General features: G+C 43.7%; 1 protein-coding gene across 1 annotated transcript; it reads left to right on the forward strand.

The window, feature by feature from the left end:
• The first annotated feature begins 1,015 nt into the window (after positions 1–1,015).
• LOC106579951 (FAST kinase domain-containing protein 4) lies at positions 1,016–23,806 on the forward strand. Its single transcript, XM_014160396.3, has 11 exons — positions 1,016–1,200; positions 1,803–2,315; positions 2,556–2,876; positions 7,744–7,918; positions 12,450–12,607; positions 12,728–12,838; positions 13,212–13,356; positions 13,520–13,771; positions 13,847–13,958; positions 14,034–14,148; positions 23,222–23,806. Exons 2-11 carry the CDS (start codon positions 1,905–1,907, stop codon positions 23,321–23,323), a joined length of 1,902 nt encoding a protein of 633 aa, XP_014015871.2. The 5' UTR covers positions 1,016–1,200; positions 1,803–1,904; the 3' UTR covers positions 23,324–23,806.
• The last annotated feature ends 943 nt before the right edge of the window (positions 23,807–24,749 follow it).

Here is a 24,749-nt window from a genome sequence, read left to right on the forward strand (position 1 = left end):
TCAGGGAAAATGTATGGAGTAAAAAGTACATTATTTTCTTTATGAATGTAGTGAAGTAAAAGTAAAAGTTGTCAAAAATATAAATAGTAAAGTACAGATACCCCAAAAACCTACTTAAGTAGTACTTTAAATTATTTTTTACTTAAGTACGTTTGTGCTGCCATCCTGTTAGAAGGTAACAGATGATTTTATTACAGTGGTTAAGATGGATTTTCATTGTGTTCCATGATGTTTATTGCTCCCTAGTGGAGCTTTCTGGTACATAGAAAGACTGTATGGAAACAGGAAGTAGAGTAGTCGTTCTGCACGCAGAGAACCAGCTAAAAACAACGCTACGGTGCAGGTCTTTCAGTGCAGTTATTTCTTGTCACGCTTCAGCCTCGGAAAATATTTGTTTGTAAGTTCGATTCAAGCATATTGCTAGTGATGATAATCTTGTTATTGATATAATTACTTACTTATCAATGTTAGTTGGTTGTATTTACTCACACGAATTGCATTGCCTTTCATGTATGACGTCAGATGTATTACTTTGCTCGTGCGTCATGTAAACGAATTGTAAAACATACAATACTATAGTTTTGTTACTGTTTCTAGTGTAATATGCTTTGTTATTGTACAGAGATGGTTGCAAATTATTAGAGTAATGAAAGGAGTTAGCCAATTACCATATGAGTAACAATTAGCTATATGGTTTGGCATCATGTCAGATACATGGTACCTTTGCACGTGCTTTGTATTTATGCAACTTCAACTTGAAATGTAAATATACAGCTGCAGTATGCCGATGTGAATTGAATACTAAAGTATTTTCTTTTCTGTATTTTGCAGTTTCACAACATAAACGTTTTCAATATATTAATTCAGGAAAAGTCAGGCCTTGGGAGTTTTATTGAAGACTTAGTTGTTAGCTATCTGTCTAGTTTTGCATGGGAACGCAATTCAAGGGCAGAATAACTTTTTACACCACTGGGTGTATCTAATTCTATGGGTTCCGCACATAGACATCAAGACCAGGTTCTGCAATACATTTTAAAAAACGACCTAAAGTGCCTTGAAACAAGTGGACCAATCGCAGCTTCGTCCGACAATCATGTGACACTGGTAGCTTTGAGGTCATATTCTTGCGACTATTGCTGACAGCTCCATGTGAATGTCGCCTTCGTCTTCTACCACTTGCTTTCTATCTTATTTATCAAGGTAAGAACAGTCCTTTAAAGAAAGCAATGGCAGCTACATGTATTTATATGTCTACATAAGACCTGTCACATGTGTAGTTGTGAATGCAGAGAATGTTGCCAGTCTGAGTTGCATAATTGTAATAGCTAGAACGGCAGAAACCCTAGTCGGCAAGGTCAGAATACGCTTGATCGCAGCTCAGCTTTTGAGACTGAAGTGTTGCTAGTGACGTTAATTCAGCTCAGTTCACTATGACTAGTTGCCACAACCATGTCTATTCATTGATTTCCTGCAAATGTTTTGTTTGTAGTAGTACAGGCTACACGATTGTTGACACAATGTTATGTTACACAACACACAATCCCTGCGTTACTGTTACTAATTGCTAAAGCGTCTCAAAAGATCGCTAGGCTAAGCTTGTTGACAGCAGTCCATGCCGGCAGACTACGGAGAATAAGAACATATAGTCCTTATCATAAAGTTCCACATGAAGGGGTTGTTTGGGCATAGCAACATGTGATCGTAGGTTCAGGAACCAAAAAAAGAATGAAAACCACTGAGTGATATTCACTCTCCTGAATTAACTCTCTCTTTCACTCTTTCTCTATATTGCTCACTCTCAGGTATTAGCATGGTGACTCTGGCTGCTGTGTTGTGAATACGTGTTTCACTGCTCTCTGGCCTTGTGCAGCTCTCTCTGGTCTCGTGCTGCTCTCTATTCCTCCATGACCAGCCGTCTGCTGGGCCGATGTGCCCGTCTCCTCCCCAGGGCCACCCCCCAGGCCTCAGCTGCCCGCCTGCCTACCGCTGCAGCTGGGCCAGCAGAGCCACTGTGGGCCCAGGCTTGGCGGCAGCCTGTATTAAGGGGGCTATGTGAGGGCAGGAGTTTGGTCAAAGAGGAGTATCTCATCGAGCCCAAACGCACCCAGCTGGATGAGCTCTTAGAGAGGGCCCAATCTCCACAGGATGTCCTGCAGGCGTGGGCGGCACAAGGAGGAAATGCCAATCAGGCGGCTAAGGCTCTGGTTCAGCTTGTCAGATTGGCTGGGAGAGAGAAAGGTGGAGCTAAAATGGACCAATTTGAGCTGCTGAATGATCCCAGACTGCTGGACATAATGGACACTGTTACTGCACAGGTAGGAGAGGGTGTTGTAAGAAGGGTCAGGGGACAGGCAGGATGAGGAAAGGTGAGGGTAGATAAGTGGAGGGTTGAGAGGGGATGAAGATGGGTAAGGAGTGATGAAAGCAAGAGACATGGGGCAGGTTACAGTTAAGGCAGAGGGCGGCTCAAAATATTCACTAAACCTTTCGGTGCTCTCTGAGAGTTTCTTTGAGTGTGTGTAAATTGACCGTGTGTGCATGTATCTCTTCCCCAGGTAGCATCAGTGTGGAATGGTACGCTGGTCTCTCTGCTGCGCTCCCTCTCTGCTCTGGGTGTTCCTCCTACAGCTGCAGTACAACGCTCCATCCAGACAGAGGTGCTGTGGCGTGTACGCAGACTCTCCCACAAACAGTTGGCTTTCCTGGCAGACTGGGGAGCAGGGCAGAAGGGTCAGATGGAGGTGTCGCTGGTGAGTGCAGCGCTGAAACAGCTGGAGCTCCGCTGGACTGAGATCGCTGACGCTAGAACAGTCAGTACCCTAATGGCTAGGGCTGGACACCTCAGTCCTGCACTGATGGACAGACTGGAGGATAAGGTAACAAGCACCTATACTACTACCCCCACACTACACATACTGAGTTATCAAAAATGTATTTGGACAGTGACTAAAAATACATTTAAATTGTTGCTATACTCCAGCATTTTAGATTTGAGACAGAATGTTTCAGATTAGGCGACAGGAAAGAATGTTAGCTTTTATTTTAGGGTATTTTCATGCATATCTGTTTTACTGTTTAGAAATGAAGCACCTTATGTATCTAGTCCCTCCATTTGAAAAACTCATAAGTATTTGGACAAATTGACTTAGTTTATTAAAGTAGTCAACTATAGTACTATTTGTCAACATTCCTTGCACGCAATGATTAGGGATGGGCATTTGACTGTTCGAATACTCTATTTATTTTCTGAGTACTCAAATGAATTTAAAAATGCACTGCTCAAAAAAATAAAGGGAACACTAAAATAACACATCCTAGATCTGAATGAAATAATCTTATTAAATACTTTTATCTTTACATAGTTGAATGTGCTGACAACAAAATCACACAAAAATAATCAATGGAAATCCAATTTATCAACCCATGGAGGTCTGGATTTGGAGTCACACTCAAAATTAAAGTGGAAAACCACACTGCAGGCTGATCCAACTTTGATGTAATGTCCTTAAAACAAGTCAAAATGAGGCTCAGTAGTGTGTGTGGCCTCCACGTGCCTGTTTGACCTCCCTACAACGCCTGGGCATGCTCCCGATGAGGTGGCGGATGGTCTCCTGAGGGATCTCCTCCCAGACCTGGACTAAAGCATCCGCCAACTCCTGGACAGTCTGTGGTGCAACGTGGCGTTGGTGGATGGAGCGAGACATGATGTCCCAGATGTGCTCAATTGGATTCAGGTCTGGGGAACGGGCGGGCCAGTCCATAGCAAAAATGCCTTCCTCTTGCAGGAACTGCTGACACACTCCAGCCACATGAGGTCTAGCATTGTCTTGCATTAGGAGGAACCCAGGGCCAACCGCACCAGCATATGGTCTCACAAGGGGTCTGAGGATCTCATCTCGATACCTAATGGCAGTCAGGCTACCTCTGGCGAGCACATGGAGGGCTGTGCGGCCCCCCAAAGAAATTCAAGTGACCAAAACATCAGCCAGGAAGCATAGGAACTGAGAAGTGGTCTGTGGTTACCACCTGCAGAACCACTCCTTTATTGGGGGTGTCTTGCTAATTGCCTATCATTTCCACCTGTTGTCTATTCCATTTGCACAACAGCATGTGACATTTATTTTCAATCAGTGTTGCTTCCTAAGTGGACAGTTTGATTTCACAGAAGTGTGATTGACTTGGAGTTACATTGTGTTGTTAAAGTGTTCCCTTTTATTTTTTTGAGCAGTATATATATTTTTAGAACACAAGAACCGCACTGGAAAGAAATGTGCGCATTTATCTATAGGCCTATGCCAACAGTGCTCGACAATGCCAAATGTATCATAACCATTAAAGATAACAAATCCTAATTGCTAAATTGCCCCATATACACAGTATTCAGTCAATAAAAAAAGCAAGTGCCATTTAAGATTAATTTATTGAAACCTTAATATCAACTGGTTATATTATATCATGGAACATGATCTTCAAAAAGGCAGTAACCTCAGCAGTGGTGCTTGCTTGTAGAAACATATGGCTGTGCAATGGCATAGGCTTGCTTGTTAATTTAGCAGACAAGATGCCCTTATTTCCAGAGCCCTTATCACAGTCAAGACACCTATATTATAGTAAAAAAACATGATGTAATATAACAATAAAATTGAACAAAGTATTCAGACCCCTTTTTCCACATTTTGTTACCTTACCGCTTTATTCTAAAATGTATTAGTTTTTTCCCCTCATCAATCTACACACAATAACAAAGCAAAAACAGATTTAGACATTTTTGATAATTTATTTAAAAAAAACTGAAATATCAAATAAAAATGTATTTGTCATATGTGCCGAATACAACGTGTAGACCTTACTGTGAAATGCTTACTTACAAGCCCTTAATATCACATTTACATAGGTATTCAGACCCTTTACTTAGTACTTTGTTGAAGCACCTTTGGCAGCGATTACAGCCTCGATTCTTCTTGAGTCTGACGCTACAAGCTTGGCACATGTGTATTTGGGAAGATTCTCAGATTCTTCTCTGCAGATCCTGTCAAGCTCTGTCAGGTTGGATGGGGAGCATTGCTGCACAGCTATTTTCAGATCTCCAGAGATGTTCGATTGGGTTCAAGTCCGGGTTCTGGCTGGGCCACTCAAGGACATTCAGAGAATTGTCCCGAAGCCACTCTTGCGTTGTCTTGGCTGTGTGCTTAGGGTCGTTGTCCTGATGGAATGTGAACCTTTGCCCCAGTCTGAGGTCCTGAGCACTCAGGAGCAGGTTTTCATTAAGGATCTCTGTACTTTGCGCCGTTCATCTTTGCCTAGATCCTGACTAGTCTGCTTATCCCTGCTGCAGAAAAACATCACCACAGCGTGATGCTGCCACAACCATGCTTCACCAGATGGGATGCTTGGCATTCAGGTCAAAGAGTTCAATCTTGGTTTCATGAGACCAGAGAATCTTGTTTCTCATGGTCTGACAGTCTTTAGGTGCCTTTTGGCAACTCCAAGCGGGCTGTCATGTGCCTTTTACTGAGGAGTGGTTTCTGTCTACCATAAATGCCTGATTGGTGGAGTGCAGCAGAGATGGTTGTCCTTCTGGAAGGTTCTCCCATCTCCACAGAGGAACTCTAGAGCTCTGTCAGAGTGACCATCGGGTTCTTGGTCACCTCCCTGATCAAGGCCCTCATTCTCCCGATTGCTCAGTTTGGCCGGGCAGCCAGCTCTAGGAAGAGTCTTGGTGGTTCCATACTACTTCCATTTCAGAATGATGGAGGCCACTGTGTTCTTGGAGACCTTCAATGCTGCAGATATTTTTTGGTACCCTTCCCCAGATCTGTGCCTCGACACAATCCTGTCTCAGAGCTCTATGGACAATTCCTTAGACCTCATGGCTTGGTTTTTGCTCTTACGTGCACTGTCAACTGTGGGACCTTATATAGACAGGTGTGTGCCTTTCCAAATCATGTCCAATCAATTGAATTTACCACAAGTGGACTCGAATCAAGTTGTAGAAACATCTCAAGGATGCACCTGAGCTCAATTTCTAGTCTTAGCAAAGGGTCTGAATACTTATTTATGTAAAGTATCTTTTTTAAATTTGATACATTTGCAAAAATGCCTATATCGGTTTTCGCTTTGTCATTATGGTGTTGTGCGTGCGTACGTACGCGTGCATGCGTACGTACGTACATGCATACAGTTGAAGTCAGAAGTTTACATACACTTAGGTTGGAGTCATTAACTCGTTTTTCAACCACTCCACAAATTTCTTGTTATCAACCTGTAGTTTGGCAAGTCAGTTAGGACATCTACTTTGTGCATGACACAAGTCATTTTTCCAACAATTGTTTACAGACAGATTATTTCACTTATAATTCACTATCACAATTCCACTGTATCACAATTCCAGATACAGCTAGAGGTTTAAATACACTAAGTTGACTGTACTTCAAACTTCTTGGAAAATTCCAGAAAATGATGTAATGGCTTTAGAAGCTTCTGATAGGCTAATTGACATCATTTGAGTCAATTGGAGGTGTACCTGTGGATGTATTTCAAGGCCTTCCTTCAAACTCAGTGCCCATTTGACCCATTTGCGACCAAGCTTTAACTTCCTGACTGATGTCTTGAGATGTTGCTTCAATATATCCACATAATTTTCCTTCCTCATGAAGCCATCTATTTTGTGAAGTGCACCAGTCCCTCCTGCAGCAAAGCACCTCCACAACATGATGCTGCCACCCCCATGCTTCACGGTTGGGATGGTGTTCTTCGGCTTGCAAGCATCCCCCTTTTTCCTCCAAACATAACGATGGTCATTATGGCCAAACAGTTCTATTTTTGTTTCATCAGACCAGAAGACATTTCTCCATGTGCAGTTGCAAACCCTAGTCTGGCTTTTTTATGGTGGTTTTGGAGCAGTGGTTTCTTCCTTGCTGAGTGACCTTTCAGGTTATGTCGATATAGGACTCGTTTTATTGTGAATAAAGATACTTCTGTACCTGTTTCCTCCAGCATCTTCACAATGTCCTTTGCTGTTGTTCTGGGATTGATTTGCACTTTTCGCACAAAGTACGTTCATCTCTAGGAGACAGAACGCGCCTCCTTCCTGAGCGGTATGACGGCTGCGTGGTCCCATGGTGTTTATACTTGCATACTATTGTTTGTACAGATGAACGTGGTACCTTCAGGCATTTGGAAATTGCTCTCAAGGATGTACCAGACTTGTGGAGGTCTCCAATTTTTTTTCTGAGGTCTTGGCTGATTTTCATTTTCCCATGATGTCAAGCAAATAGGCGCTGAGTTTGAAGGTAGACCTTGAAATACAGGTAAACCTCCATTTGACTCAAATGATGTCAATTAGCCTATCAGAAGCTTCTAAAGCCATGACATAATTTTCTGGAATCTTCCGAGCTGTTTAAAGGCACAGTCAACTTAGTGAATGTAAACTTCTGACCCACTGGAATTGTGATACAGTGAAATAATCTGTGTGTAAACAATTGTTGGAATAATTAAATGTGTCATGCACAAAGTAGATGTCCTCACAGACTGTGCCAAAACTATAGTTTGTTAACGAGAAATTTGTGGAGTGGTTGAAAAACACTTAGGTTGGAGTCAATAAAACTCGTATGTAAACTTCCAACTTCAACTGTACATATATAGCTGAGTGGAACTGTAACTGCCACCATCAACAAATCTATCTCAACCCAACACTCCTTTTCTTTTCTCTCTGTCTCCCCCCTCTCTCTTTTCCCACCCCAGGCGTTGGAGCTAGCTGAAGGGTTTGGGGCGGAGGATATCCGCAGGGTGTCTGTATCTCTGGCGTCTCAGGGACGCCGTTCAGTGCCTCTGCTCAGAGCTCTGTCGTACTACCTCTTACAGAAACCCTCAACAGACCTTACCACACCGGTACTGTTGGACCTCGCCTACGCATATGGTACACACACACACTTGACAAAAATATTTCAGTTGTTGTGTATATTACATTTTGTTTTATTTTGACTTTATTATTTCATCTCCATAGAGGTGCTGCCTATGCTGTCTGCCAAAATCACAAATGTTTAGTTCTTCAAAGTAAATAAGGCATACTGGGTTTTTTTTCTCTAGAGAAACTGTGCAATGTGCGCATTGAGCTCAAAGAAAAAAAACTGAACGAAATGGAATTCAAATAATATAATCACTGTAGGTCAATAAGTTGTTTAAAAGCTGAACAATAACCGAAATGTCTGTTATTGCTCAACAGTTATTTATTTATTTATTTATATACACTGCTCAAAAAAATAAAGGGAACACTAAAATAACACATCCTAGATCTGAATGAATGAAATAATCTTATTAAATAATTTTTTCTTTACATAGTTGAATGTGCTGACAACAAAATCACTCAAAAATAATCAATGGACATCCAATTTATCAACCCATGGAGGTCTGGATTTGGAGTCACACTCAAAATTAAAGTGGAAAACCACACTACAGGCTGATCCAACTTTGATGTAATGTCCTTAAAACAAGTCAAAATGAGGCTCAGTAGTGTGTGTGGCCTCCATGTGCCTGTATGACCTCCCTACAACGCCTGGGCATGCTCCTGATGAGGTGGCGGATGGTCTCCTGAGGGATCTCCTCCCAGACCTGGACTAAAGCATCCGCCAACTCCTGGACAGTCTGTGGTGCAACGTGGCGTTGGTGGATGGAGCGAGACATGATGTCCCAGATGTGCTCAATTGGATTCAGGTCTGGGGAACGGGCGGGCCAGTCCATAGCATCAATGCCTTCCTCTTGCAGGAACTGCTGATACACTCCAGCCACATGAGGTCTAGCATTGTCTCGCATTAGGAAGAACCCAGGGCCAACCGCACCAGCATATGGTCTCACAAGGGGTCTGAGGATCTCATCTCGGTACCTAATGACAGTCAGGCTACCTCTGGCGAGCACATGGAGGGCTGTGCGGCCCCCCAAAGAAATGGCACCCCACACCATGACTGACCCACCGCCAAACCGGTCATGCTGGAGGATGTTGCAGGCAGCAGAACGTTCTCCACGGCGTCTCCAGACTGTCACGTCTGTCACGTGCTCAGTATGAACCTGCTTTCATCTGTGAAGAGCACAGGGCGCCAGTGGCGAATTTGCCAATCTTGGTGTTCTCTGGCAAATGCCAAACGTCCTGCACGGTGTTGGGCTGTAAGCACAACCCCCACCTGTGGACGTCGGGCCCTCATACCACCCTCATGGAGTCTGTTTCTGACCGTTTGAGCAGACACATGCACATTTGTGGCCTGCTGGAGGTCATTTTGCAGGGCTCTGGCAGTGCTCCTCCTGCTCCTCCTTGCACAAAGGCAGAGGTAGCGGTCCTGCTGCTGGGTTGTAGCCCTCCAACGGCCTCCTCCACGTCTCCTGATGTACTGGCCTGTCTCCTGGTAGCGCCTCCATGCTCTGGACACTACGCTGACAGACACAGCGTAGTGTGTGTGGGTTGTAGATTCCGTCTCATGCTACCACTAGAGGGAAAGCACCGCCAGCATTCAAAAGTGACCAAAACATCAGCCAGGAAGCATAGGAACTGAGAAGTGGTCTGTGGTTACCACCTGCAGAACCACTCCTTTATTGGGGGTGTCTTGCTAATTGCCTATAATTTCCACCTGTTGTCTATTTCATTTGCACAACAGCATGTGAAATGTATTGTCAATCAGTGTTGCTTCCTAAGTGGACTGTTTGATTTCACAGAAGTGTGATTGACTTGGAGTTACATTGTGTTGTTTAAGTGTTCCCTTTATTTTTTTGAGATATATATATATATATATATATATATATATTTATTATAATTTTTTTTAAATCTGGAGATGTAAAAGGATGTGCCACAGGGTTGAACTGGTACCATTGTTATTCCCCATCTTTGTTAACAATCTACCTAACAACAAACTACCTGCGATCAACTGATATTTCAGCTGTGAATTTTTCTGTATTCCAACAGATTTAAAGGGGCGGTGCAGTAAATGTGATTCCCCCCCACAGTTTTTAAAATGATATTTTCACACTGAGGTCAAAAATAGCACACTGTAATTGTGAAAATTATGATATGCCCTTTTTGTGTAAGAGCTGTTTGAAAAAAATGCCTGTGCCCTCGATTATCAAGGTGCGTGCGCAAAAAAAGGACTCTAAACCTTGCGTGCACCAGTTTTCCCATAAAGGTTGGTATTTATCCATTTTGAACTTGATGGGAAAGTGTGTGCGTCTCCACGCAAATCTAAAACCATGCGTGCACACAACTTCTAGTGGTTCACACATGAGTAGCTCGGCAAACAATTCTGGAAGTACATGCAATTTTCACTTGCTCCACCGCAAATTTCTTCTGATGTGATTTAAGCATTGACATGGACTCCGAACATCCAAATTTGATGGTTCTGTATGAACAATTGTAATTTTAAGAATGAAAAATTAAACACAGAACATAATTTGGGAAAATATAAATCAGAATTTGGGGGAAAAATCTCAGATTTTATCAGGGAAGAGTTGCAGGGGCATAGCGGGATTTCTTATAAGCATCTGGATTAGTGTCCCGCTCCTTGAAAGCGGGATCTCTAGCCTTGAGCGCAGTGCGGATGTTGCCTGTAATCCATGGCTTTTGATTAGGCTCCCTAGTGGCACAGCGGTCTAAGGCGCTGCATCTCAATGTTTGAGGCGTCACTACATACACCGATTCGAACCAGGGTATCACAACCGGCCGTGATTGGGAGTCCCATAGGGTGGCCACAATTGGCACAGCGTCGTCCAGATTTGGCTGTCATTTTAAATAAGAATTTGTTCTTAACTGACTTGCCTAGTTAAATAAATAAATGTACGTCACTGTGGGGATGATGTCGTCAATGCCCTTATTGATGAAGCCGGTGACTGAGGTGGTATACTCCTCAATGGCATTGGATGAATCATGGAACATATTCCAGTCTGTGCAAGCAAAATAGTACTGTAGCATCTGTGTCATCTAACCACTGCCGTATTGAGCAAGTCACTAGTACTTCCTGCTTTAGTTTTTGCTTGTAAGCAGGAATCAGGAGGATAGAATTATGGTCAGATTTGCCAAATGGTTTGCTAGGGAGAGCTTTGTATGCGTCTCTGTGTGTGGAGTAAAGGTGGTCTAGAGATTTTTTTTTGTGTGACATGCTGGTAGAAATTATGTAAACAGATTTAAGTTTGCCTGCATTAAAGTCCCCAGACACTAGAAGTACCGCTTCGGCATGAGCATTTTCTTGTTTGCTTATGGCCTTATAAAGCTTGTTGAGTGCCAGCATTGGTTTGTGGCGGTGAATAGACAGCTACGACTAATATGGATGAGAACTCTCTTGGTAGATAGTATGGTCTACAGCCTATTATGAGGTACTCTACTTCAGGCAAGCAATACCTTGAGACTTCTTTAATATTAGACATTGCACACCAGCTGTTATTGACAAATAGACACACACACCCGCCCCTCATCTTACCAGACGTAGCTGCTTTGTCCTGCCAATGCACGGAAAACCTAGCCAGCTCTATATTATCCGTGTCATTGTTCAGCCACGACTCGGTGAAACATAAGATATTTAAAAAAAAATAATGTCCCATTAGTAAGTCTCGATCGTAGATCATCCAGTTTGTTTTCCAGTGATTGCACGTTGGCCAATAGAACCAATGGTAGTGGCAGTTTACGAATCCTCACAAGGCACCCCGACCTTCGCCCCCTGTATTTCCATCTTCACACGAATGACAGGGATTTGGGCCTGGTCTCGGGGAAGCAGTATATCCTTCAGGTCGGACTCATTAAAGAAAAAATCTTTGTCCAGTTTGAGGAGAGTAAGCGCTCTTCTGATGTCCAGAAGCTCTTTTTGGTCATAAGAGACGGTAGCAGCAACTTTATGTAAAAAATAAGTTACAAACAATGCAGTAAAACTAACAAAATAGCATAGTTGGTTAGGAGCCCGTAAAACAGCAGCCATCCCCTCTGGCACCATTTATATAAGTGTTCACTTATATATATGTTGCTTGCCTGTGACAGTATTGATAAATACCAATAATTTGAGGTGCACGCAAATCCTAGAATCTCCAAGTACGCCAGAATTGAGTAAGAAATGTACGCACGGTTGATGAATGAGGCCCCTGGAATTTCAGCCTGTTCAGGTGGGATGGAACGTTTTGGCCCACATCATGATCTTAATATAATAGACCAATGACTGTTCATCTGGGTAAGTGGTGGACTAGACCATCCTATCAGCCAATCAGGGCTGTGTATGTAAATATCTTAATTTTTCCTAATGCCCACACAATCAGACATCATTTCAGGGACCAAAGGAGGTTCAGGGAAATAAATTGTAAAAAATATTTTCTATAATTGAACACAGTGATTTATTAGACATACAGTGATCATTTAAAAATAAAATTACAAAGACTGCATGGGGGCTTTACATTATCTCTCTCTCTCTCTCTCTCTCTCTCTCTCTCAGGGAAGTTGAATTTCCACCACTCCCAGGTCTTCCAGCGATTGGCAGCCGAGTTGTTACCCAGAATGCCAGAGATTAGTTCTGCCGATGTTACTCGCTGCGCCAAATCACTAGCCTTCCTCAAGTGGCTCCATCTCCCATTGTTTGAGGCATTCACTGAGGTCCGCGCACACTCAAACACTTCTAAACACGTCTTAAACTGATTGGATCATCCCCTAGCCCTCTTGATTAACTCATCCTCTTATTTTCTTCCTTTGTTTGATAAAAACAAAACTATTCAGCACTACAGTGTGAACAGTCAGAAGTACAGCACACTGCAGCTTTGTAACCTGCTCATGTCACTGGCCAGGCTCAACTTCCAGCCCAGCAAGGGGGAGGAGTTCTACAAGAAGGTAAACAATGAGAGTAGCAATTTGTTTCTTTATTTACCTTATTCTTTTTATTTGTTTTCATTTTATTTAACTAGTCAGTTAAGAACAAATTATTATTTACAATGACTGCCTACCCCGGCCAAACCCGGACGGCGCTGGGCCAATTGTCTACCGCCCTATGGGACTCCCAATCACAGCGGAGGTGATGCAGCCTGGATACTCAAGGATAAATATTGTGTAGAATAGACTGGGTTCTCAGTCATGTAGAGTCATGTCAGTGCTGCACATTACAGTTCTATCAACTTTGGCTGATGAGGGGAAGATGCTTTTGGTTAGAGTATCTTCCCTGAATGTAGTCCGTGTTTGTCAACTATCTCCTCCTGTGTGTATGTAGGTCCACTCTGCCCTGGAGGGTGTTCTCCCGAGCCTGGAGGCGTTCCTGCAGACAGACGTGGTGTGGTCTCTGTGTGTGTTACAGCAGGCCAAGCCCCAGCACATCACAGCCCTCAACCAACACACACATGTTGCCAAACTCTCAGGTAAACACACATTCTAGTACTGGTCCACCCCAGGAGATGGCAGCAGAGGACCGATCCACTGATGTTCATGTGGTCTGTGTTCATAGCCCTGTACTTTCTCAGCTGTACAGACTTGGGTGATTCTGCTGATTTCATGTTGCGTTGCTATATTGCTGTTTTACAGAAGGCAGTCTGTCTCGAGTGGAGAACTATCGCCTGAAGCTCCTCCACATCATTGCTACCCTCCAGTTAGAACACCCAGAGTCTCTGTCCTCCACCCTGCCTACAGAGGCCATGTTGCTTCCCTCCACCCTGGGCCAGGACTCCCCCCTCTCCCCTCTACAGGCTGGGCTGAAGGGGGCCCTGGATAATCTGGTGGGGGGGAAAGCAGAGGCCCTACGTACCGGGGTCAACACTATATACGGCTGGACCATAGGTGAATACACGTGCACACACACACATACACTGTAAGGCTGGAACAACAGGTGACTGACTTGTTGTGTCCTATCAGATGGAGAGCTGGTGGTGGACAGTGAAAATAAGCCAATGGACCTGGTGACCCTGACAGCCCCTCACCTGCCTGGAGGAGGCGGAGCCAAGCCCCTACCTGAGGGGGCATGCAGGTGAGGGAAGAAGGGTCTGTGTGTGTGTGTGTGTCTGTGTGTGTGCATGTGTTCTGACAGTCCTCCTCTTTGCAGGTTAGCGTTCTTGACTTGGGAGTTTCCTAACTATGGCTCCAGGAGTAAAGATCTGCTGGGACGATTCACCATGATGAGACGGCATCTCAAACTGGCTGGCTTTATCCTTGTAGAGGTAAGGAGGGATGACGAGGAGAGAGGGAGTGATGGAGGTGGACTGAAAGAGATGTTCTGGCAGTCATTCTGACAGTCACTGTCTATCGCACACACACAAACCTTAACCACAGCATACACACCACCTCCACCACTCTCCACCCCAGGCCAGGCACTCTTGGGTGTAATCACCAGAACAAGCCTCTTTCCTGTGGGAGATCAGGTAGACCGGGATGGACACAGCATTACACTGCTTGAAGCTCATTGCCTCAAAGTAACACACGCACAGTACAGCAGTCTTCTGAAGTTAAAAGGGAATTGACTTCCATCCACTGTAGATGTCTAGGTGTGGTTCATAGCACATCCCCTTAGCATGTGCCTCAGAGTTGTTACATAGGGAATGGGCTGTGTGAGATATACACGTCTGTCTTTCCACTTCAGCAAATTAACTCATCACCCTGACAAAGTAAAAGGGTTCTTTATCCTTCTCTGATTAACAGACTATGAGAACAACAAGCTCTTTGTGTGGCTAATAGGGTTGTCAGTATAACACAATACTCTTTTCTATGGCAAAAAGAGAACACGAAGCCAACTATACTCTATTGTCCTTATTCAAAACTGCTGTATAAACTGAGTATACAAAACATTAAGAACACCTTCATATTGAGTTGCACTCCCCCCTTTTGCCCTCAAAACAGCCTCAATTCGTCAGGGCATGGACTCCACAAGGTGTCAAAAGTGTTCCACAGGGTTGCTGGCCAAGGTTGACTCCAATGCTTCCCACAGTTGTGTCAACTTGGCTGGATGTCCTTTGGGTGGTGGACCATTCTTGATACACACAGGAAACTGTTGAGTGTGAAAAACCCAGCAGCGTTGCAGTTCTTGACACACAAATCGGTGCACCTGGCACCTACTACCATAACCCATTCAAAGGCATCGAAATGTTTTCTCTAGCCCATTTACCCTTTGAATGGCACACGTACAGGGCATTCGGAAAGTATTCAGACCCCTTGACTTTCCCCATATTTTGTTATGTTACAGCCTTATTCTAAAATGGATTAAAATGTTTTTACCTCATCAATCTACACACAATACCCCATAATGACAAAGCAAAAACAGGTTTTTAGAAATTGTTGCTAATTTATTAAAAATAAACTGAAATATCACATTCACATAAGTATTTAGACCCTGTACTCGGTACTTTAAAGTACCTTTTGGTAGCGATTACAGCCTCGAGTCTTGGGTATGACGCTACAAGTTTTTCACACCTGTATTTGGGGAGTTTCTCAGATTCTTCTCTGCAGATTCTCTCAAGCTCTGTCAGGTTGGATGGGGAACGTCGCTGCACAGCTATTTTCAGGTGTCTCCAGAGATATTAGCTCGGGTTCAAGTCCAGGCTATGGCTGGGCCACACAAGGACATTCAGAGACTTGTCCCGAAACCACTCCTGCGTTGTCTTGGCTGTGTACTTAGGGTCATTGTCCGGTTGGAAGATGAACCTTCTCCCAAGTCTGAGGTCCTGAGTGCTCTGGAGCAGGTTTTTATCATGGATCTCTCTGTACTTTGCGTTCAACTTTCCTGGAATCCTGACTAGTCTCCCAGTCCCTTCCTCCAGACGTGACACTTGGCATTCAGGCCAAAGAGTTCCATCTTGGTTTCATCAGACCAGCGAATCATGTTTCTCATGGTCTGATGGTCCGTTAGGTGCCTTTTGGCAAACTCCAAGCGTGCTGTCATGTCCATTTTACTGAGGAGTGGCTTCCGTCTGGCCACTCTACCATAAAGGCCTGATTGGTGGAGTGCTGCAGAGATGGTTGTCCTTCTGGAAGGTTCTCCCATCTCCACAGAGGAACTCTGGAGCTCTGTCAGAGTAACCATCTGGTTCTTGGTCACCTGCCTGAACAAGGCCTTTCTCCCCCAATTGCTCAGTTTGGCCGGGTGGCCAGCTCTAGGAAGAGTCTTGGTGGTTCCAAACTTCTTCCATTCAAGAATGATGGAAGCCACTGTGTACTTGTGACCTTCAATGCTACAGATATTTTTTTGGTACCCTTCCCCAGATCTGTACCTCGACACAACCCTGTCTCGAAGCTCTACGGACAAGACTAATTTCTATCAGCATGTTAAATGTGCAACAAGAGGGAACAAAAATTGTGACCACCTTTACTTCACACACAGAGACGTGTACAAAGCTCTCCCTCGCCCTCCATTTGGCAAAACTGACCATAACTCTATCTTCCTGCTTACAAGCAAAAATTAAAGCAGGAAGCACCAGTGACTCGGTCTATTAAAAAAAAAAAAAAAGTGGTCAGATGAAGCAGATGCTAAACTACAGGACTGTATTGCTAGCACAGACTGGGATATGTTCTGGGATTCTTTCGATGGCACTGAGGAGTACATCACATCAGTCACTGGCTTTATCAATAAGTGCATCGAGGACGTCATCACCACAGTGACTGTACGTACATACCCCAACCTGAAGCCATGGAGTAACATTCGCACTGAGCTAAAGGGTAGAGCTGCCGCTTTCAAGGAGCGGGAAGCTTATAATAAATCCCGCTATGCCCTCTGATGAACCATCAAACAGGCAAAGCGTCAATACGGGACTAAGATTGAATTGTACTACACCGGCTCCGACGCTTGTCGGATGTGGCAGGGCTTGCAAACTATTACAGACTACGAAGGGAAGCACAGCCGAGAGCTGCCCAGTGACACGAGCCTACCAGACGAGCTAAATTACTTTTATGCTTGCTTCGAGGCAAGTAACACTGAAACATGCATGAGAGCATCAGCTGTTCCGGACGACTGTGTGATCACATTCTCTGCAGGAGATGTGAGTAAGACCTTTTAAACAGGTCAACATTCACAAGGCCGCTGGACCAGACGGATTACCAGGACGTGTACTCCGAGCATGAGCTGACCAACTGGGAAGTGTCTTCACTGACATTTTCAACCTCTCCCTGTCTGTAATACCAACATGTTTCAAGCAGACCACCATTGTCCCTGTGCCCAAGAACACTAAGGTAACCTGCCTAAATGACCACCGACCCGTAGCACTCACGTCTGTAGCTATGAAGTGCTTTGAAAAGCTGGTCATGGCTCACAACACCATTATCCCAGAAACCCTAGATCCACTCCAATTTGTATACCGCAACAACAGATCCACAGATGATGCAATCTCTATTGCACTCCAAACTGCCCTCTCCCACCTGGACAAAAGGAACACCTATGTGAGAATGCTATTCATTGACTACAGCTCAGCGTTCAACACCGTAGTGCCCTCAAAGCTCATCACTAAGTTAAGGACTCTGGGACTAAACACCTCCCTCTGCAACTGGATCCTGGACTTCCTGACGGGCCGCCCCCAGGTGGTAAGGGTAGGTACACGTCCACCATGCTCATCCTCAACACGGGGGCCCCTCAGGGGTGCGTGCTCAGTCCCCTTCTGTACTCCCTGTTCACTCATGACTGCACGGCCAGGCACGACTCCAACACCATCATTAAGTTTGCTGACAACACAACAGTGGTAGGCCTGATTACCGACAATGATGAGACAGCCTTTACGGATGAGGTCAGAGACCTGACCGTGTGGTGCAAGGACAACAACCTCTCCCTCAACGTGTCAAGACAAAGGAGATGATTGTGGACTACAGGAAAAGGAGGACCGAGCACGTCCCCATTCTCATCGACGGGGCTGCAGTGGAGCAGGTTGAGAGCTTCCAAGTTCCCTGGCGTCCACATCACCAACAAACTAATATGGTCCAAGCACACCAAGACAGTCGTGAAGAGGGCAAAACCTATTACCCCTCAGGAGACTGAAAAGATTTGGCATGGGTCCTCAGATCCTGAAAAGGTTTTACAGCTGCACCATCGAGAGCATCCTGACTGGTTGCATCACTGCCTGGTATGGCAACTGCTCGGCCTCCGACCACAAGGCACTACAGTGGATAGTGCGTACGGCCCAGTACATCACCGGGCCCAATCTTCCTGCCATCCAGGACCTCTATACCAAGCGGTGTAGAAGGCCCTAAAAATTGTCAGACTCCAGTCACCCGAGTCATAGACTGATCTCTCTGCTTCCGCACGGCAAGCGGTACTGGAGTGCCAAGTCTAGGTCCAAGTACGTTTTCTATTGTGTTATTGACTGTACGTTTGTTTATCCCATGTGTAACTCTGTTTTTGTCGCACTGCTTTGCTTTATCTTGGTCAGGTCGCAGTTGTAAATGAGAACTTGTTCTCAACTGGTCAACCTGGTTAAATAAAGATTAAATAAAAAGAGCTGGGCGATATGCATAAAATATCATATGGTATTTTTCAAATGTATGATGCTATTTGACGGTATTTTATGTTTTTGATTAATATCAATTCTACATTTGCTTTATGAGTAGTGCGTGACCCTAGGGTGGCAACGCATATAAACGTCACTTTTTCAGGACCCTGTCTTTCAAAGATAATTCGTAAAAATCCAAATAACTTCACAGATCTTCATTGGAAAGGGTTTAAACAGTTTCCCATTCAATGAACCATAAACAATTAATGAACATGCACCTGTGGAACAGTCGTTAGGGTAGGGGGCAGTATTTTCACGGCCGGATGAAAAACGTACCCAAATTAAACGGCCTACTACTCGGGCCCAGGAACTGTAATATGCAAATTATTAATAGATTTGGATAGAAATCACTGAAGTTTCTAAAACTGTTTGAATGATGTCTGTGAGTATAACATAACTCATATGGCAGACAAAATCCTGAGAAAAATCTAAGCAGGAAGTGAGAATTCTGGTGCTTGTAGTCCTTTCAAGTCATTGCCAATCGTAGACACTTCCTAAGGCTTCCACTAGATGTCAACAGTCTTTAGAAAGTTGTTTGAAGCGTCTACGATGAACAGAGACCGAATGAGAAGCCTGGGAAGTTTGTCACCCAGAGAATGACATCTCCCGTTCCAAAAACTTTTTCAAGACACAGGAACCGTCCGGTTGAAATATTACTTAATCTTCACGTTCTGAAGGCCCTAAAGATTGATGTTTTACAACGTTTGACATGTTTGAACGAACGTAAATACAATTTTTTTTAAACTTTTTGTCGCAACATTGCCCTCGCGCTTTCTACATTTGAAGTAGCTTACTGAACGCGAGAACAACAAGGAGTTATTTGGACATAAATTATGGACTTTATCGAACAAAACAACATTTGTTGTGGACCTGGGATTCCTGGAAGTGCCTTCAGATGAAGATCATCAAAGGTAAGGGAATATTTCTAATGCAAATTATGATTTTAGATGACTCCAAGATGGCGACTATCTGTATAGCCTAGTGTATTTTTCTGAGCTCAGTACTAAAAGCTTCCTCGTGAAGCTTTTTTGAAATCTTTCATAGCGTTTGCATAAAGGAGATGTTCATCTATAATTCTTTGAATGACAGTTTTAATTTGTATCAACGTTTATGACAAGTATTTTTGTAAATTGTGGCGCTGATTCACCGGCAGTATTTGAGGGAAAATATTTTACACCATTTTATAGATACACCTCTCCTGAATCGAACCACGTTGTCCGATTTCAAAAAGGCTTTACAGCAAAAGCAAAACATTAGATTATGTTAGGAGAGTACCCTGGCAAAAAAAATCACACTGCCATTTTCAAAGCAACTAGCATTCAGCACTAACCTTTGACAATCTTCATCAGATGACACTCATAGGACATCATGTTACACAATACATGCATTTTTTGTTCGGTAAAGTTCATATTTATATATAAAAACAGCATTTTACATCGGCGCGTGACGTTCAGAAAATATTTTCCCTCAAATGCTTCCGGTGATCAGCGCTAAGGAATGAGCGTTACACCGAGGCCTGTACTCTGGAGCGGGATCGATTTGGAGGTGGAGGGTCCATCATGGTCTGGGGCGGTGTGTCACAGCATCATCGGACTGAGCTTGTTATCATTGCAGGCAATCTCAAAGCTGTGCGTTACAGGGAAGACGTTCTCCTCCCTCATGTGGGTGGTACCCTTCCTGCAAGCTCATCCTGACATGACCCTCCAGCATGACAATGCCACCAGCCATACTGCTCGTTCTGTGCGTGATTTCCTGCAAGACAGGAATGTCAGTGTTCTGCCATGGCCAGCGAAGAGCCCTGATCTCAATCCCATTGTGCACGTCTGGGACCTGTTGGATTGGAGGGTGAGGGCAAGGGCCATTCCCCCCCCAGAAATGTCCGGAAACTTGCAGGTGCCTTGATGGAAGAGTGGGGTAGCATCTCACAGCAAGAACTGGCAAATCGAGTGCAGTTTGAGGAGGAGATGCCCTGCAGTACTTAATGCAGCTGGTGGCCACACCAGATACTGACTTTGATTTTCACCCCCCCCTTTGTTCAGGGACACATTATCCACATGTCTGTGGAACTTGTTCAGTTTATGTCTCAGTTGTTGAATCTTGTTATGTTCATACAAATATTTACACATGTTAAGTTTGCTGAACATAAACACAGTTGACAGTGAGAGGACTTTTCTTTTTTTGCAGAGTTTATACTCAGTTATTTCAATGGGTCTTTCTCCATTCAGTTTTACACTGTTCAATTCAACTTCAACTTAATATAATTTCCTGCGTTTCCATCAATTTCTGCATTTTCTGCACTCATTTGAGATAATTTCCACACTGCCACGATATGGGAAAAAAGCTGGGCCTTATTTTTAACCAAATGTTGCAATTGTGATCTAGATCAAAACACTGTGAACTTTTGGAATCATGGAAATATGTTTATTCTAATTCTATAGTTAGAATATAAATAATAGCGGGCACTGAATACATTGTTTGACATGACGAGTGAAAATGCCATTAGCGAGTTGTTGTGATTGGGTAGGAACCAAAGTGATGTTCATTGTTTCCTAGGGGACCCTGTAATCTTTGGCTACATTAAATCTTTATTCATGTAGCCAACATATTCATGCTTCGCCTATTCCTCTTTGATATAGAAGGTACTTTTGAAGAAACAACATGCTGATTTAGGCCTCCACCAGCACTGGTATCAGGCTGTATTAGCTAGCTACGTTTGCCCGACTCAGTACTTTTATTGGCTAGTTAGCTAGCATTAGTGGCTAACACGATTTAGCATAACTTGCTAAGAAAATACAAACTAGCTGTTTGCAGATGTAAGAAACACACTAATATTGTAATTATAGTACGCTTGTGGATTTATATTAAGATCAAAGTGGAAACAACATAGTTGTCATAAACATTGTAAGTAAGCATTTCACTGTAAGGTCTACACCTGTTGTATTCAGTGCATGTGGCAAATAAAATTGGATTTGAATTCCTTCGACCTCATGGCTTGGTTTTTGCTCTGACATGCACTGTCAACTGTGGGACCTTATGTAGACAGGTGTGTGCCTTTCCAAATCATGTCCAATCAATTAAATTTACCACAGGTGGACTCCATTCAAGTTGTAGAAACATCTCAAGAATGCACCTGAGCTCAATTTCGAGTCTCATAGCAAGGGGTCTGAATTTTTTACATTTTATTTTATTTAACTAGGCAAGTCAGTTAAGAACAAATTCTTATTTTCAATGACTGCCTAGGAACAGTGGGTTAACTGCCTTGTTCAGGGGCAGAACGACAGATTTTTACCTTGTCAGCTCTAGGATTTGATCTTGCAACCTTTCGGTTACTAGGCCAATGCTCTAACCACTAGGCTGTATGCAAATAAGGTATCTTTGTTTTTTTTATTTGTAATACATGTCTAAAGCTGTTTTCCCTTTGTCATGATGGTGTATAGATTGGTGAGGAATAAAATGATTTAATCAATTTTAGAATAAGACTGTAACGTGACAAAATGTGGAAAAAGTCAAGGGGTCTGAATACTTTCCGAATGCGCTGTACACAATCCATGTCTCAAGGCTTAAAATCCTTTTTTTAACCTGTCTCCTCCCCTTTCATCTACACTGATTGAAGTGGATTTAACAAGTGACATCAATAAGGGATCACAGCTTTCATCTGGTCAGTCTGTCATGGCAAGAGCAGGTGTTCTTAATTTCTTGTACACTCGTATTAAATAGTGTGATATAACTTGGAAAATTCAATAATTGGACTCTGGGTGACAACATAATGTTTGTTAACAACATTTGGACAGTTTTGTTTTTCCTCAAGAAATTACCTCTACCTTTTAGTTTCCTTGCCACAGTAGTTATAGTGATACTGGTATCGTGACAACCCTAGTGGCTAATGCTGGCTAGCGGTGTACCGTATGATGCTATAGTTGGCTAGCTAATGCTATAAAAAGCAATCTAATGCTGATTTAATGCTGCATCATGCAGGGCCTGGCTGGTCTGTCTCCCTGAAGGATGCCAGTTATAAAAAGGCCTGAGAGTCAGTCAGGAGCCAGGAGAATAGCAGCAGCTCTGTTTCATCTAGGCCAAGCTCCTTAGCCAATCCCAGCTGTCTCTCTCATCTAGGACAATCGCGTGAGCCAATCTTACCTTTCTCTCTCATCTAGGCCAATTGCGTTAGCCTGAGAGCTCTCAGGTCTGCAGTGGTGCATGCTGGGTAAACTAGGCCACTGAACTTACCTGAGACAGACTTTCAGACAGGCATTTTATCAATTCGATTTGTCCTCTCTCCTCTGTCCTCTTTTGCCGCCTTCTGAAAAAGGTCAAAGTTAATCGAGGAGAGTCTGCAAGATAAATGTCTAAAGTGATCAAAACAAATGAGGTAGTTCTGACTTTTTATAAATAAAATAATAAGTAGCATATCGTTTTCAAACGTGCGTGTTTTTCTCCACTGACAAAAAATAAGCTGATTCAAAGGGTTTTTGGCAGATTTAACTTTTCTGTGGTAGGATACACATGAGAATCCTCAATGAAAGGGGGCTATCGAGGAGGGGAGGACACTCTTCCTACTAACGAATTGACACATCTCGACAACTTATCAGTTTCCGGGTCATAGAGGAGAGAAGACGGAGGATGGACTTTTACCCAAATGAGAGAACCACCTAGATTGTCTTCAAACCTGATTTGCATAAAAACGCTACTGGGTGTATCTATAATACTACAAGGTAAAGAGTATTATTGATAGACAAACCCTGAATCTGTACTTTCTGTCCCTCCCTAGGTGCCATACTATGAGTGGCTGGAGCTGAAGTCTGATTGGCAGAAAGTGGCATATGTGAAGGATAAGATGGGGAAGGCCATTGCTGAGGAAATGGCGAAGTGAACTAGGCCAAACGGCAGAAGTTTAGAACTGAACCAGACTCAACTGGACTGGAAAGAGGAGAGCCAGGATGTCACAGACAGCTCACCAGAACCAATCTGGTCTCAAACAACTCTGAACAACAACCACACACACACACACACACACACACACACACTAATCAACCCACTTTAAAACAAGCTGCTTGGTGGAAAATGTCTTTGTCGTTTTATCTTTGGTTGCCTTGCCGATGCGTGGGGCTTTCCATGTTACCATGGAGACGGCCCCTGAGAGTTCTGTATGCTGAAGAGAGCAAACAGAGAGGGAGAAAGAGAGAGTGGGCTCTACAGCAGAAAGCAAGGGAAGAAAGACCTCTTGCTAAGGAGATGTGTCCCTAAGTGACACTCAGTCAAAGAGAATGGAGAGCAGCATCATATAATCAACGCCCCAATCAATGTTAAAAGCTGTGTATCACCTGTGAATAAATTGGTCTAATTATATTATCAATATGAGCTTTGTTGAGTGATGTTATGATTGAATAAATTATTTTATGCTTTAATTTCGCTATACGTGTTCCACACACTGTCGTCCATGTTGGCACAAATGTTCCATGACTAACATTGGTTGTGTTTGAGAGCATCAAATCCGTGATCCATTGTGGGTAAATTGTGACTGACTGATCTACAAATAATAAGTATTTATTCATGATGCAAGGTGATTTGTAGATCAGTCAATCAAATTTATTTATATAGCCCTTTTTACATAAGCCGATATCACAAAGTGCTGTACAGAAACCCAGCCTAAAACCCCAAACAGCAAGCAATGCAGATGTAGAGGCACGGTGGCTAGGAAAAACTCCCTAGAAAGGCCAGAACCTAGGAAGAAACCTAGAGAGGAACCAGGCTCTGAGGGGGGGGGGGGGGGGCAGTCCTCTTCTGGCTGTGCCGGGAGGAGATTATAACAGAACATGATCAAGATGTTCAAACCTTCATAGGTGACCTGCAGGGTCAGATAATAATAATCCAGTGGTTAGAGAGGGTGCAACAGGTCAGCACCTCAGGAGTAAATGTCAGTTGGCTTTTCATAGCCGATCATTCAGAGTTAGAGACGAGGTACGGTAGAGAGAGGGTCCAGAACAGCAGGTCCGGGACAAGGTAGCATGTCCAGTGAACAGGTCAGGGTTCCATAGCCGCAGGTAGAACAGTTGAAACAGGAGCAGCAGCATGACCAGGTGGACTGGGGACAGCAAGGAGTCATCAGGCTAGGTAGTCCTGAGGCATGGTCCTAGGGCTCAGGTCCTCAGAGAGGAGAAAGAGAGAGAGAATTAAAGGGAGCATACTTAAATTCACACAGGACACCGAATGAGACAGGAGAAATACTCCAGATATAACAGACTGACCCTAGCCCCCTGACGCAGCATAAATACTGGAGGCTGAGACAGGAGGGGTCG

Source organism: Salmo salar, chromosome 02 (genome assembly GCF_965601325.2).
Source record: "Salmo salar chromosome 02, fSalSal1, whole genome shotgun sequence".
Classification (NCBI taxonomy): Eukaryota; Metazoa; Chordata; class Actinopteri; order Salmoniformes; family Salmonidae; genus Salmo; species Salmo salar.